The sequence below is a fragment of the Trichoplusia ni genome, chromosome 13, assembly GCF_003590095.1.
Source record: "Trichoplusia ni isolate ovarian cell line Hi5 chromosome 13, tn1, whole genome shotgun sequence".
Classification (NCBI taxonomy): Eukaryota; Metazoa; Arthropoda; class Insecta; order Lepidoptera; family Noctuidae; genus Trichoplusia; species Trichoplusia ni.
This window is the reverse complement of record NC_039490.1, coordinates 9,983,071-10,000,114: the sequence shown is the minus strand read 5'-3', so window position 1 is coordinate 10,000,114 and position 17,044 is coordinate 9,983,071. Positions and strand designations below refer to the sequence as shown.

The 17,044-nt window shown below is 35.6% G+C and overlaps 1 protein-coding gene across 1 annotated transcript; it reads right to left on the bottom strand.

Annotated features, from left to right (window-relative positions):
- Nucleotides 1-2,143: 2,143 nt before the first annotated feature.
- LOC113500174 (macrophage mannose receptor 1-like) lies at nt 2,144-9,932 on the bottom strand. Its single transcript, XM_026880880.1, has 13 exons — nt 9,812-9,932; nt 9,285-9,390; nt 8,999-9,084; nt 8,018-8,166; nt 7,595-7,727; nt 6,978-7,104; nt 6,530-6,597; nt 5,849-5,975; nt 5,142-5,257; nt 4,411-4,602; nt 3,727-3,869; nt 2,849-2,978; nt 2,144-2,304 (listed from the first exon to the last, which is right to left on the bottom strand). Exons 1-13 carry the CDS (start codon nt 9,897-9,899, stop codon nt 2,201-2,203), a joined length of 1,569 nt encoding a protein of 522 aa, XP_026736681.1. The 5' UTR covers nt 9,900-9,932; the 3' UTR covers nt 2,144-2,200.
- Between the last annotated feature and the right edge of the window lie 7,112 nt (nt 9,933-17,044).

Sequence of the window (17,044 nt, the reverse complement as noted above, 5' to 3'; positions counted from 1 at the left end):
CATGACAATTAAATATTGTTTCAAAACCATTGAATGGTTATACGCCGACTTATTAGATTTAAGTAACTTCGTTTAAATGAGTAGATTAATATATTATGTACCTATCTAATAGGTGTTTTGATAAATTGATTACTAAACCCAAGTTTTACGTATTAACCAATACCTAACCCGATTTAAATCGGTTTAACGTGTCGACTGTCAATAATAATGATTATCATGAAAAAACACATACAACTCTGTATTAGGCTGATGATTACTATCGTAATATTTTTGAAAAACAGTTTTAATTCAAGGGATGATATAAGCTACACAATTTTAAATATTAAATGTTGACTGGACTAAACTTGGGACTGTAAGTTGTCACGTATTTAATATTCAAGAGAACTAAGAAGTGATTCGAAATAATATTTTACCATTTAAAGTAAATACAGTAAAATACGTTTACGAAGACAATTATTTGAAGGTATTCTTAAATGAATAAATAATTGCAACCAATTTATAAAACCATGCATCGTGAAACGTAACGTTATACATGTGTTACCATTCGCATACATTTTGCACTAAAGGTGGTAAAGGTGGTACATTCCATTTGTTTATGTATGTAGAAAATCAGGCTATCTTTACGACTTTTTAGATAAACTACGTTAATTAGATGTTTATATTTAAGTTTCATGTTTTTTTATAATCCGTATTATTGTTTTCATTACTTTTTATTCGCGTTTTCTTTGTAAGCTAAGTTTTAGCTACCTTGTCGATTCTACCTTAAAATTAAGTACTTAAAATGTAATTTGTACTAAAACTAGTTGAATCATTCATTCCCCCTTCTGTGTTTTATAAGGTGGTTTTTTTACTTTCTAAAATATGAAGAATTTGTGAACAAAAGAAAAACAATCATAAAACTAAAATATAAAAAATTTAGAAGTGGAATGGTACGTTTTACTTTTACAACAGCAACACTACGGTTGATGTGTCACTCATTCTGCATCAACCGCCAACCAAAAATACGAAATGTTGTTTGGGTTTTGTTGAAGAAGTTTACGAAACTTATTTCTTACGAAGTTTATTTAGACCACAATTTATTATACCATCCAACTGAAGCTTAAGTTTATAGAAAAAATGTCTAGTGCATCTGTAACATCGTCTAAACGAGAGGTAATTATCAACGGGAATATTCGTTGAAGTTATTCTGCTGCTCTTTTTCCAATAAATTAAACTGCAATGTTTGTTTGTGCTATTATTCCGTCCGATTCGTCGTTTTGATTTTGTTTTTCTTCCCGCATGGTAAAGGCAACGGAATCTCAGCCCATAAAGCCATGTCTTTGTGTATGTATTTCATTTGACATAAGCCAAAAACTTAGTTATTGGATTACAATTGAAAAGGCCAAAGCCAAGTCTTACTCAATAAAGTATATCATAGGGTTTTCATAAGGCCGTAGCCAAGTCTTACTCAATAAAGTATATCATAGGGTTTTCATAAGGCCGTAGCCAAGTCTTCTTCAGTAAAGTCAAAAATAGGATTCTCAAAAGGCCGTAGCCAATTCTTCTTCAGTAAAGTTCGTTGTTTTGAGTAGGTACTCAAGAGTTTTTCCTTTTCTTATAATAAATTATCACATGCCTATAACACGATAGACATTGTCATTTTTCAGAGGGTGACCACGGAGTTATCACAAGAAATTGACTCTATACGAGCTATGAATAGCAGTCTTAGAGCCTACTTAGAACATTTAAGGATGTTTAAGAAGAACCTCATTGCCATGAACAGTAATTGCACACAATTAAACAAAGTCAATAAACAGTGGATTGATACTTTAAATAATATGAAGTGACAGTGAAGATATAATTTTAGTTACAGTTGTGGCTGAATGTGAAAATACTTGTGCCTTTTGAGAATGAAAAGATATGTGTTAGTCAATGAATTGCAAATTGTTGTAAGTTTGTTAATTTTAAAGTTAATAAATAAGAAAAATGAGTGTCTTCAGGTGCAACTTGTTAAGTAAAGACTGTTTAAATTGTATGAAATATAGTTTTAAATAAAATGGAAAATTAGGAAACTCCAATCTGTACTTAGTTAAAATGAAAATAAAATAATAATGTGTTTTTGAGCACATTTGCATCAATTAACTGTTATAATAAATAAAAAAAATCTTGTTATAATCATTTATTTACTTTCCTACTACGATTATAAAGAATAAAATTATATCTAAGTGGTTTCGTAACCTTCGGAGACTGTTTCCACTGTTGATGATACCACTGCAACACTTACTGGCAGCCCCGCTGGTGATGAAGTGGTTTTTGTAGCTTTTTCTATAAAAATAAAATAATTGTTTGAAATAGTTTTTATTTTTATGAGAAATGTTGTTTTCCTTTTGTATGAAAAAATGAAATAATCAATTATAAACCGTTTACTAGTGTGACAGAGAAGGAAAACTCCTTTTTTAAGAAATTAGTTGTAAAAAATAGGTAGAGTATGATGTGATATCATGTAAATTTTAAAACAAATCAATATGTTTAAAATCAACAGTGTCTTTGTAATGACAATATTTTAGTTGCTTAAGGCCAATACCTAAAATTCCGATGAAAAACAATGTCCGTTGTTTTATGTTAGCTCCTACAAAATATTAAAGGAGAGAAATTTTATCATTGTCAACCAATTTCTCCATTATTACATTAAGGGCCGATTTTTCAATCGCCAGATAACTTTTATTCGATGAGTATGTTTGACATATTGACAGCTTTTGTATGGAAATTTATAGAAAACATGTCAAACGGCCATATTTATCCTCAGATAGAAGTTAACTGACGATTGAAACATCGGCTCTAAAAGATATAAAGAAACTCGTCTATTTACCTATCATACAAACGGAATACTGTGGTGTATCGCACGGCAGTCCATACACAAGGCCGATCAGATGATCTTGTCTGTCCAAGTTGAGACACGAGTTGTCCATCGTAAACTCTTCGTCAAGCCACGGCGGCATCTAGTGATAGAAAGCAAAATGGAAATTAGCGACATCTAGCGTCAAGTAGAAGAACTAGAATCAGCGTCATCTGACGGGTGGTAGTGGAACTACAATCAGTGCCATCTACCGAGAGTGGTTATGAGTTAGTAAGTTAGCAGTGACATCCAACGACAAACGGGAGCCCACATTTAAAAATGTAAGAACCATATATGCGAAATTTACCCAATGCTCAATTTAATGTAAAATTAATCACAACAATAGTACAAATTCTGTTATAACTATAAAAAAATCTTAAACAAAATTTAAGTGTAGCACCAACCGGTATTGCTACTTACAGCATATTTCTCTCTTCATCTAAATTTCCAAATGATTCTACTACTAGGTATTGGTTTTATTCAGGATACACACGCGCTAACAGCTATCTAACCAAAATCAAAAGGTTTTCTTTCAAATAGGCCGTTTTTCAGGCACTTTTATACTTGACAATAAAGACTACTTTCCAAAATTACATTCTTATGGAGTAGAACCGGCAAAAAAACTCTTTAGCGGTAGGTGCTTACATATTTTTATAGTAACTATTGTGAGACTGATTCATTGTTAAATGATGTTACGGTTTACTCACGCGTATTTATCGGCAGTGCCCGACTACTTTCGGACCCAACTGGAGTCCTTAATCATCAGCTGACCCGGCGGGCGAGCAAGTCGAACTCGCGATCCCGATAAATACGCGTGAGTAAACCGCTACATCATTCAATAAGGTACTTACATATGCTGAACTGGAGTCAGCGAGTCCTTTCGGATCAGGAATCCGTTTGGTGTTGAGAGGGTTGTACCAGGCGTAGCTAACCGTGTCCGTCGCCACATCCTTCGTCATGTTCAGACGCCCGGATATCCAGATGTGCTCGATAGCTGGGAATTAATGTAATTATAATATTTTTTTGTTCTTCAGAAAGTGCTACATAGATGCCTAATTTGAGATTTGATGATTATGAGATGTTGATTGAGGATAAAAGGGATACAGTGGCATAGCGAGGGCGGTGGGGGGGGGGGTGGAGGGGCGGAGGGGTAACCGCCTCGGGCGCCACTATCAGGAGGGCGAAAAAATTGAAAAAGGGCGGCAAATTACCATGTAAAATTTCGATGCTCCTTCGTGACAAATTAACGGAGCTTTTTTTAGATACCAATTTTGGGCGCCAAGGTGTGAATCCGCCCCGGGCCCAAGCTACACCACTGAAGGGATAGACTATTTGATAGCAGAAATTAATGGATGCGAAGGGCAAGAGACAAAAGATTGTCAAGATCAAAAGGAGGACTATGCCCAGATGTGGATTATTCAAGGATGCTGAAGATGATGATGATTGAAAATGATCATTACACAAGCTTTGCTACGGTTGACACTAGATGGCGTTGTGTGATGACCGGGATTCTTTCGTAACCTGATTTTACTCACGTTCCTCTTGATTCTCCCCCATGACCAGGAGCAGCTGTATCAGGATATCGTTGTTATCCAGGCTCGCGAGGGTCCCGTTCATCTTCAGACAGTTCTCGTAAGCGTGTTGCCAGTAGTATAATTGTCTGACAAGCACGTAGTAATACAGATCGTCGCTAGGTGTCGTTACTGTCGATTTCAGGGTTGATACGGCTGAAATAAATGAATAAAAACGTTATTAATGGTTAGAATTTAGGGTATAATTAATATTATATTGAATTAGAACGCTTTTTTAGTTGGTTAGCGATAGTATTTTTTTTTTCTTTTGTTTTTTACTTCTTCTAAATGGAAAAACAGTTCTTTTTTAAAGCTAAAACAATTTGAAAACGCATAAGGGCGTGCGATTCCAGGCTATCCAATGTCGACTTTGAAATAAGAGTGGAAAAAGTGCTACTTAGTGTCTCAATTTAAATAAATAAATTTTGAATTTGAGTCAAATAAAAGTTATATTATTTTCTTAAGCCATATTTCAAGAACTTCAAGACCAACGAATAACTTCATTGCGGTTTCCAATCCAGACAATTTTTCTGATCATACTAGCTTCACGAATCTCATTGGTATTCGTTAGTTATCATTTTGGATCTTGGCTTACAAGACCCTACAACCTTTACTTGGACAGTGAAAAGCAAAGGCTGTCAAATCAACAAGGACTAATACTATTTCTAACAGTGTAAGCAAACAGTTAATATTACCTTCATAGCAAATAAACTGCATTTTCCTTTCGCACCTCGCCTCTAGAAACACGGGGGGGTGTGACTCGTGTCTGTCAAGCTGGAGGCAGCCATTTTGTTTTATATTCGCCCTGTCACTGTCGAGTTAGAAGAAAAGTTAGAAGCGACTGTTGATTGTTCTGTTTTGCATAAGTTCCTAATTGCAAACACACGCGGCACTAATCACGCATCATCAAGGCACTACTGATACACGGATAGCCGAGTGGTTGAGGACATCACGCCAAGGCTACTGAGCGCGACGTGTCTTGGCCTCGATCCTCGTAAAGGATTAGCATTTTTGTGTCATTCACAAATGCTTGTTCTGAGTCTGGCTGGGTGTCTTTGTGCAGGTGACTTGAATGTTTGTAACCTACCCGCGATACAAGGATGAAATGCAATTTACAACTACCAAAACACAGGATCGATTTTGAAAAAAATAATGAATGGAGTGACAATTAAAAACGTGTCTATTTCGATATTTTATACCTACTTTTCTTTTTGGTCTAAGAGCCCCTGGACCCCAGACCTACTTTATTTTATAAAAGCTGAAAGTTTATCAGCGATACCCAACATACTCGTAGGTAAGAACAATGGTCGATTATGGAGCTTGGGCCATGGTGGCTTTGGCAGATAAACGGTACTAAAGGTAGAAACATCGATCCAAAGTATGTATTGGAGTTGGTACTCACCGCATCGGTGGCCAGGTATCTGCAGTGGCATCAGACAGCGCCGGGGTCTGGAACACGTTGAAGCCGGTGTCAATCCAGGTCCAGCGGCCGAGCGAGCCGCGCGCGCCCACCCACGCGTTCTCTATGCCTGCGCATTCCGTATTGTACTTCAACCTCTATGTTACTTAATATTCAAGGGTAAGAGAAAAGGGGTTATTTAGTCATTAAGACCCCCTTTACGCATCAAAAATAGGTTATACTAGGTATTTGTATTGAAATAAAACTACTTTTACGGATTTTATCACGATTCATTTTTAGATTAGAACGTCGGGAACTAAAATCTAAAATTAAACCGCGATAAAATCCTTATTATTATAGCTAGTTATTTCAATGTCTAACATTCGCGTAAACCTAAGAAACCATTAGCTCTGTAATTAGTTTTTCATAAAATGAAACTTTTCCAACACAATAATTGGAAATTCACTGTAGGTTACAGTTAGTATTCTGCTCCGTATTGAATTTCCAAATAATTTTTTGGAAAAATGTTTATAATAATAAGAATACTACCAATTTGATCCAATTTCCATTAATTCATCGGCCATTGCAAATAGCAGAATTGGGGCCCTGGGCCCTCCTAACTATCACTACAAAAGACTAGTAGTTAGTTTCTAATAGTAACTATCTTATCATTAGACTACTTACTGGGTCGGTTTTTCAGCATCGTCATTCCGAGTCGACGAAGGCACTTCAGAGTTGAAATATTTGCCAATCTGGGAAAACATATACGATCAATAAATAGAGTATTTGACAAGAAAATACTGTTTATTCCGTCAGACAGATATCGAAGAAAAAATTGGATACGTATATTTACTATACGTATTTTTCTATGTTAATGTAATAGGTGTACATACCGTTTTAACATAAATAAATAAATTATTTTATTATTATAAAATCTCGTGAACAAAAAATGAAGGGGCTACAGCGACTTAAAATTCGTGTGACGTCACTTACCAGTACGCTTTTAACTAGCAAGTGATGTTACTAACCCCCACATATACATTTCATATACGTTACACGCAATCTTTTTCAGAGAGAAACATCTATCTTGGTGACAAAAAAGTCGTCACGCGTCACTTTTGTGATATCTTACGTCATTCCTCGAAGCACGCAGTACGCGGCTGCCTGGTGCCAGTCCATCCGGCCATCGTACACGTGGTACAGCCCGCCACGACAACGGACTGTGTTCACCTTGTTGACATGAGTCACTGCCTGGGCATCTGTGGATGCAGCGTGAGTATGTGGTGGTTTAGGAGGTGTAGCAAAGTCTTCGAGTAATATCATGGATGGGTTAGTGGTTAGAGGTATTGCTGTACAGGGGGTCGTGGGTTCGATTCTTCGCCGGGAGAAATGTTTGTGTGACATCATTTTGTTGCGAGTCAAGGTGTATTCTTAATTAAAAAAAATATTAAAAATACGTTGCACGTTGTTGTCGTTATTATCCATAATTTTGGCGTGATTTTTAACTATATGGCTTTAAAATGAACAATTATGGTTAGGCCATAAAAATAAACTTCTTATTTCACAACGGTTTCATAGCAAAACAAGAGATTAATTATGTATTTTTTGTTCTTCTAGCACCGTGTTTATCATTACGTGGCACGTGTCAGAAACTGCTCAGCAGTTTTGCCAAAGGTATCGAAAACATTCCTTCATCACTAAAATTACTCATAATACAAAAATACATACACACCTTCTTTCAGGCCTTACCTCTTTCGCACGCAAAAGCCCTCTCTAGGTGACACGGCAGGTCGAGGAACACGGGGTTGTCGTGGTTGACCCTCTCCAGCGCCACGCAGTCAGCCCCGGTCTCCGGGACCGGCACGTGCGTCCTGTTCAGCCACTATCAGAGAAATGAGGAAATTGAAAATTAGTAAAAAATTATTAAGATCAGAAAGTCTTAATATTAAGATCAGAAGTCGTCACTAATAAAGCTTCAAGACTGATTTTTGGGGGTAGTCCGTAGTCCTTATGATTTAAACATGCGAAAAATTAAATTAAATTTTAAGAATAAATGTATTGCTGCTGCTTTCGCTCAAAGCTTCGCAGCAGTTTAAACAATTTTTCTAATCTTACCCTAAGCAGAACTAATAAAGTAAATGATAAACATCTATCCATCTCCCTTTAACTTACTACAGGGTAATGCCTCGCGATGTTTTCGTCCTTCTCGCTTGCTAGCACATCCAGGGCAGTTCTCCTGAGCTCCAGGCCCTGCCCCCACCTGTACCCTGCTGCGTCTTCAGCAGAATCTCTCCGAGCCCCCACCCATACTGATGTCACCACTGAAAAAACACTTTTGTTGTACTAAACTAAGACAAAAACGATGCATACAGACTAACGTTTGCTATTTTATCGCTACTATCTAAAAATAAGTCGGGTTTTCCTTCCTGACGCTATAACTCCAAAACCCACGAACCGATTTCCACGGTTTTACATTTGTTGGAAAGGTCTCGGGCTCCGTGAGGTTTATAGCAAAGAAAATTCAGAAAAAATTAGGTGGCAGGTAGAAGGTAGAAAAAATTGCATTGCAACTCATGCCGGGTACAGCTAGCTTGTCAATAAAAGTAAATGAGTTAATGTCAAGATTCTGTTTTATTACAAAAATACCACCCCTGCGTAAGGGAAATTAATTCTTGTGTCACAGGGTGCTTCACAAATATTCAATTGCACATAGACACCTAGACGCAGGACAAGCATTCGTAGATCAAACAAATGTTTGTCCTTCTCGGGATCGGAACTGCGATACGTTGCGATCGGCGACGAACGACGCGATTGGGTTTGGCGATTATTATTTATTAATACAATTAATTTTATTATATAGCCTTTCCAAAGGTATGGTGGGCTTCAAGTTTCACCGGTTCTAGCTGAATACTTAAAGGTAAATAAAAACAATTTAAGTCTTTACTTAGCTTAATCAATAGTAATTGATTTCATTATGTTTTTTGGTAAGGCGTGGAAATCCAAAAGGACACCCACTCCCTCGGGAGAGGCAATGGGTCAGATTCTTAATGACTAAACCGGAACCGACGGCGTAATCAAATCAGTTTCTGATCAATGTTAGGACCTGTCAAATGGGTCTTCTTAGAACGGAAAGACTTATTTTTCAATACTTACTAAACTGTGACTCTGACAACGCTTCTGCCAGAAATTCTGCCTTGTCTCTCGTGTCTACAATTGCTAGAGTCCCATTATGGTAGCCGCTGTCAAAGAATAAATGTAAAAAAGTGCATGAAAATATTTAAATAATCGAATGAAAATATGTTTTTATTGGATGTTGCTAAGTATTAGGATTAGGGACTATGGTTTATATTTCATCGATTCATCATCCATATTTAGTCAATTTATATTTCATCGCCATTTTTTTAACTTAAAAAAATATATTAAAAAACATGCAACTTACCGGCAAAGGATTTTCGCGTTCTCCCAATTCACGGGCAGGTTTTGCACTATATACTCCTTATTGTTAAATATGAAGGATTCCCATCTATCAGAACTTACTTGAGGGACTAGAACAAACAAATTAATATCGATTTTCCATTCCATTTCCATTCCATCAATCATTTGTCATCAATTCCATTTTCTACACAAGTTTTATCAAATTGAATTACTAATTTAAAAAGATACAAAAAAAAAACAAAATTAATTGGCATTACAAATGACGCAATAATTTGCAGTTAAATTGCGATTAATCTCATAAAAAAACAGATGATTAAGGCCCGATTTTTCAATCGTCAGATAACTTTTATCTGAGGAATAAATATGGCTGTTTGACATATTTTCTATACAAAAGCTATCAAAACGTCAAACATATTCGTCGAATAAAAGTTATCTGACGATTGAAAAATCGGCCCTAAAAGGAATAAAATCTATATCGATTTTAAATAATATACCTCAAATATAAACTAAATTATAATAAAATAAACCAACCTCTATATTGCTCATGGTAGCTTCCCAAGCACAATTTAAAAATTAAAAATAGAACACACCCTTTCAAAATGTCGTCCATGTTGCACATGACTGGCCGATGGCACAGGAATTGCGGATTAAGTAATTTCAAAAAAATCTAACATGGCGGTGATGTTATTATAATAAAATAGTAACTGAATGGTATATTGACATTAGCTACATCAATATTATGAAAATAATAAAATACACATCTGGTTATTGCGTAATTAAGTTTGAACTTATGATTCATTATTGGCTAGGTGTGAGTTAACACGTGCTTAGCATTTTTTTTAAGTATTATAATATAAAATAGTTTTAATACCAAATTACTTGTATTCCATATACAATAAAAAAAAGAAAAAGCACGAATTTTTTCATCCAGGTATATGCGAGAGGGCTGGGCTAGTTAAAAAAAGTACAACTTCTGCCTATTTTTAGATTAAACAAAAATCAGGTCTACCAAAGAAACGGTTGGTCATCCAAGAGCAAGATGGGTTCATGAGTAAAGGTCTCGGGTCGAGTCTTGACGAGGCTGGCACAGGACCGTAGACATTAGCACGAGAAAGGGGAGACCTATGCCCAGCAGTAGGAGGACAAAGGCTGTGGGTGATGATGATGATAGATAAGGTAAAAAACGCGGTATTAAAATCCGATTTTTACGAAGACTTTAAAGTAAAACCACAGCTAGTAACTATAGTCACAAATAATTATGATTTGTCTTAACAATTGGACACCGGACGAAGGCGTCAAGTTTCAGAATACTTTTTTGTTAAATTGCACAGATAAATAAACAAACTGCGACTCATAGACAAGGTCTACATTTCCATAAGAGTTAGCGTTTATCGAATCGCTATGCATCTTTTATTGTTACTATTTTGGGGAGCGCTGAGAGGAATTGATCAGAATAATGCACTTTGCATTTTTTGAAATGTCTGGAATTTGAAAGAGACTGCTACCCCTGAGTTTGTTTTAACATTTCCTGTCAGGGTATAGATAGGAACTGACGAATCCAGTGTTCTCAAAAAAGACATGTAAAAGTGATGAATTAATATTCTATTTGCAGAATAAATGATTTCATTTCAAAATCTGCCGCCTCTTTCAGCCATCATTTGGATGTTTGGCTATCCACAACGGTGGTTTTCTCTAGAAGAAATTTTCTCTCGCACATCTAAACTATAGAATGATCTGACGCCTGCGGATTTTCCGAATCAAACGATCTTCAAAAATTCAAGAAAATAGTTTATTCCTTTTTAAAGGGCCAACGCACTTCTTGTGTTGCAACATGTGTTGTATGCCTTGCATCTAAAGCAATAAAATATAGGATGTACTGTACTTATTACTAAGAGTAACAGACTTATGTAGTTTCTTGCCAGTTATTCGTCATAAGGATAACATTTCGGAACCAGTCATTATTGTGAAGTTTTGAAAGTGACTGGAAAACGGCCTACTAGAAATAAAAACATTTGATTTCGATTTTTTCCATGGGCTGCGGTAATAGCTTAACATCAGACGATCCATGAGCTCACTTTTATGTTCCCTATCTCGGAAAAAAAAACTTTAAAGTGTCCAAGAGTTAAGAAATACTTTTCGCATACTTTGAAACGATTCCATCAGCACTAGCGCTTGGCAAAATGTTACTTGCTATGATCTACGAATTATCAGGGGTCTAGAGGGTCTACCGCCACGTCTTAAAGCAATGTTATTGCTGGAGAAGAAGAGAGATGGTGCTCTACAGTGTATATAGCGCTGTCAGACTTCCACAGCCATAAAGAGGAGTTTGTCCAGCTATGGGCCTGGCTACTGGCTAAATAATCAACAAAATTTGCAATAAGTACCTAAATAAATTCCAACACATACATTCTGCCGATTCTGGATTAGCTCGCTGGCTTACTGCGATTTTGCGATTTCTAATTCAGAAGTCATTTCATTTATTTAATAACAGGTTTTCTAAGGTTTAAAGAACTCATATATGTGCCTGCATTGAATTTCGATAACCGGCTCTGGCAATATTCAAGCAAAAAAGAAAAGCTATTTCATTTTAAACGACTTCAGCAATAAGCAATCAAGTCCTTGTGTCGCAGGGGGCTTCACAAACATTCAAGTCACAAGCAAAAACACACCCAAACTCTTAACAAGCATTCGTGGATCACACTTGTAATATTGACCTCAACCACTCGGCTATCCATGCAGATTCCATTCATCATTTTTCTCCCTTGCAAGTCTATATAAACCCAGTTTTATCTATTATTTTCTTTGTGAGAAAATTGTTATATTACGCCGAAGCGATCTAAAGGAAACGAAATATTCCAGACAACGGATATTGAAATAAATAGCTGTAAAAATTATCTTTGCCGGTAGCGGTGAGGGACGGTGTTATGTAACTGGTAACACTTTCTTTTTTCTTTTTTGGCAGAGGCATTTATTGCGAGAGCAATTTTTTAGTAGGACGAGGTCTCTATTAGAAAACCGGTCAGGTAGGAGTCGTAGAGTTCTAGTGGAGGCTGAAAATAAAGCAATAGTCAGAAACAAGATAAAATTAAAAATATCAACCCCTGTAAAAATGTTTACCTCCCTCAACGTTTAGAAAGCGATATTGATTTTTATCAAACGTGTCTAAGAACTCTTGCACATAATTCAACTTTAATACGAAACAAATTAAATCATAATCGATCAGTCCTTTCGGAAGCTATGATGCCATGAACAGACAGACTGTCACCTCAAGTGTTAAAGTATATCACCCCACTTTTTGCATCAAGGGTTAATAAACAACAATCATCAATCACAATGATGACCGTACCAAACGTTGCTTGCCCTCGATTATAATATTTATTATTTTGTTGTTTTGGTTTAGTTGTTACACAAATCATAGTTTGTATGATCAAATCAGTTAAAATTATAACACAATTTTGAAAAAATCTTTTTTATTTTTTCTTGGTTCGCCACAGCATGTATGGTTCCAGTTACTTTATCCAGTGTATTTGTAATAATATTGAAAAATTGATGGATATTTGCATTAAATGGATAAAAATGAAGTTTTCTTGTTTGTGTTTTGGCTTTAATTGTCCAAACATTTATTTATTTCGCTCTTGTTTTTAAGAAAAAGAAGCCCGCATTAAGAAATTTAATCCTTGTATCGCGGGGGGTTTCACAAACATTCATGTCACATGCACAAAGACACCCAGACTCAGGACAAGCATTCGTGGATCACACAACTGCTTGTCCTACGCGGGGATCGAACCTGCGACACCTTGCGCACAGTTTGTTTGGTGACCTCAACCACTCTCCTAACCTCTGTTCATATAATATCCTAATTTGATTACTTATTAAATATGTACGATAGAGACAGGTATATTTAACTATGCCTCGTGAATATACAATTAATATATAATTTTTATACACTAGTGATGTCTAAGTTTCGGCTTTCGGCTTTTAAAATTAATACCCGAAAAAAGTGTAGTGTTGTTTTTAGGGTTTAGAACCCAAATTAAAATTAGTTTTTTCGCACTGAAGATTTAGTACAAATAGGTTTAAGATTAATAAACTGACAGGGTGATCAATTTATATGCCGTTACGAACTATTGCTTAACCTGTAACATTATTTTTAGTATTTGCTGTTTAGCGGCAACAAAATCAAAATTAAAATCCATTTATTCAAGATAGGCTACAAAGTAGCAATGTTTTAATGTCAAAGTATTTTTTTACACAGACAGCTCCCCGTATCGCCCACCCTTCACCGCTTCCTAAGTGCTTTAGCTGTGAAGAAGAAACGGCGCAACAAACTCCACAACATAGCACGCTGTCACTTTTACTTTTAGACAAATTTATCTCCGAAAAATTCAAATGTCCAGCTACCATGGTTCATGGGATACAGCCTAGTGACGGAGGTACAGACAAACAGACAGCGGTGGCTTAGTAATAGGGAATCGTTTTAACTCTTTGGGTATTGAACATAAAAAAAATACAGTTAAGTATTCGAAGGCCGAATACATTCGAAGGTCGGTACAACACTAAATGACGTTTCATAATTCATGTTAAAATGTTAATGGCTGTCTTTGAATGTTTAATTATTTAACCACATATTCTTGACAAGATTTCATATTTTTTCAGATTGTATTAAATTATATTAATTATTCATATATGCCAGTGCCGTTAAAGGGTTTTACTTCTTATGTAAGACTAGCTGTTGCCCGCGACTTCGTCCCCGTGGGTAGAAGATATAAGTTATGATTTATACCTGCCCTGTTTTTTTCACATTTGCCATTGTATCTTCGCTCCTATTAGTCGCAGCGTGATGGTTTATAGCCTAAAGCCTTCCTACATGAATGGTCTATTCAACACAAAAAGAATATTTCAATTCGGACCAGTAGTTCCTGAGATTAGCGCGTTCAAACAAACAAACAAACTCTTCAGCTTTATATATTAGTATAGATATAAATTATTTATATATGCCAGTGTGGTAAAAGGGTTTTACTTCTTATGTAAGATTTATTTCTTTTTGAACTAAGAACTTATGTAGTTTTTTCTAAGTTTAATATTCTAGACTACTTTGATATTTTTGGAACTCAAAAAAGTGGTAATTAAGAACTATTTTTATTGTGAACGCTTTCTCTAATTTTAAGTATTTGTAGTAAGATGTAAAATTAATTAATGAAGTATATTTTAATGAAGTTTGTTAATATATTAGTTATAGTTGTACATAAAGAAATAAACCGAATAATATTCGTACTCATTGTTCATATTACAGTAACAAATACTCATCTAAAAAAGGCTTTTAAAGTGCCTATAAGACTGGCGACTTAGGGTTCTGTACAAATAGATGAAAGAAAAACAAATTATGTACCGAGTATATATATATATATGTATTTTATTTATGTATGTTTGTACCCTTTTGACGTCACATTGTTAGTTTCGGCTGTCGCTGAAAATCAGCGCTGTGACTTTTTCCCGCATTAGGTCGCAGCATTATGCTGAGCGAGGGCCGTATTGCGAGATTGTTACGCATACTACCCCCTCATGTTTGTTTTTATATACATATATTTTTTTCTTTTTTGTTATATCTTTTTTTATGTTATATTAGTCTGTTGTGTTATGTATGCGTTCAAGTTCGCAATAAAACACTTTTTCTTTATTTCTTTCTTTCAAATTTGCACTCAAAATCGTTCACCCACAAAATGTATGGTCGAAACAACCTCGATTTCTATTTTTAGTACGAATTGCATCATAATATTGAATAAAAATTGCATTTCATTTTTTTTTCAAATCTCATAAATACCTATTTTTTTTATCATGAACCTGTTCTAGTCATTGGATACATGAACTGGGCTGCTTTTGTAAGACGACTAAAAAATCACGGTGTATGTATGTATGTGGAAGCGTCAGGAACATTTTCCGAACAGTCTAGGTTGGCCTCCATCTTGGGCGTATGAGCAACGGGATGTTCAAAATAAAAGCGTCAATGTTATCTTGTAGATTGTATAATGTGAACTTATAACATTATGGAGTAAAATACAATAGGACGGTTGAGATGGAATATCATTTGGAGCCAATAGGTTAGTACATGCTCGCTATTTTTATGACAACTGTCTTGACAAGCATAACGAACGTCGTCGCACCTAGCGCCACCTACTACTCTATTCGGGGTAACCCGCTCCCTTTTTAAATTTACTACTTACTCATTATAATAATAGTTATGGACTAGCTTAATACACATTTCTAACATTTCCACAATCAATTAAAATCGTCTAACTAAACAAAGTATTCTCAATTAATCCGCGCGCCGTCATATGTATATGTAGGTCAGTCTCTCTTTGTCATAACGTTCCTCCGTGTTTCGGAAGTTTGGCAGTCGATACATTACAGGTAGCCAGAAGCTTGAAAAGTCTGACAACCAGTCTTACCAACGAATATCGTGTTGCCCAGGTAACTGGGTTGAGGAGGTCAGATAGGCAGACGCTCCTTGTGAAACACTGGTACTTGGCTGAATCCGGTTAGACTGGAAGCCGACCCCAACATAGTTGGGAAAAGGCTAAACCAATGAAGTGTAGGTACTCAACATCCTTCCTATTTTACATTTCAAAGCCGTTTAGAATATAATATCTGCTCTAAATATAAACGTATTTTGAAGTGTAAGCTCGAGGGAGTTTGTATTTAAGTTAGTTCGCACGACCGGCTCGTAGCTCGCAATGCATTTGGAAATATTTAAAACTAGCTGTTGCCCGCGACTTCGTCCGCGTGGCTAGAAGATATAAGTTATAATTTATACCTGCCTTCTATCTATCTTGTAGAATTCAGTCAGCGTTTGCAATGTAATGTGTTTTTTTACGACCTCACATTAGAAACCTCAAAAATTGTAGCCTATGTGTTATTCTGATGTATAAGCTATATTGTGGTAAAGTTTCATTCAAATCCATTCAGTAGTTTTTACGTGAAAGAGTAACAAACATCCATACATCCATACTTACAAACTTTCGCCTTTATAATAGTAGTAGGATGGGGGCAAATACGATCGGCCATGTTTGAATTTTCTTTAAAGTCAATACAGATTAAAGACAAGTGCAGTGTAAAATGCGCGGTACAATATTATAAGATGTCATTAAAATCGGAACAAATAAGTTTGTTCGACAAATCTATATCTATACTAATATATAAAGCTGAAGAGTTTGTTTGTTTAAACGCGCTAATCTCAAGAGCTACTGGTTCAAATTGAAAAAATCTTTATGTGTTCAATAGATCATTCATGGAGGAAGGTTTTAGGCCATATAACTTCACGCTGCGACTAATAGGAGCGAAGATACAACGGAAAATGTGGCAAAAACGGATGAAAATATTAATCTTTGAGGGCTTCCGTTCAAAAATTCCTAACTTATATCTTCTAACCACGCGGACGAAGTCACGGGCAAAAGCTAGTGTTCTATATTTAACATTTTAATCAATTAAAAAACCATTTTTATTTTGTTTAAGTTTAAGAAGGGACAGACTGTTTATTCCACTATTTAAAATACCTTACGATTATTTCCATCGTTTATACTTTTTTTTTACCGCTAAAGTAAAGGATCAGGTCATTATTCCAATATTTAACACATTTTTTCAATATTTATCACTTTTTTTACCGCTGAAGTCCAAAATGACTCTGCCATCTATATTTAAACATGACTACCGATATTTATGGCTAAATCTAGCTAATTATGTCCTAAAATAATGCCTAGATCATTGTTC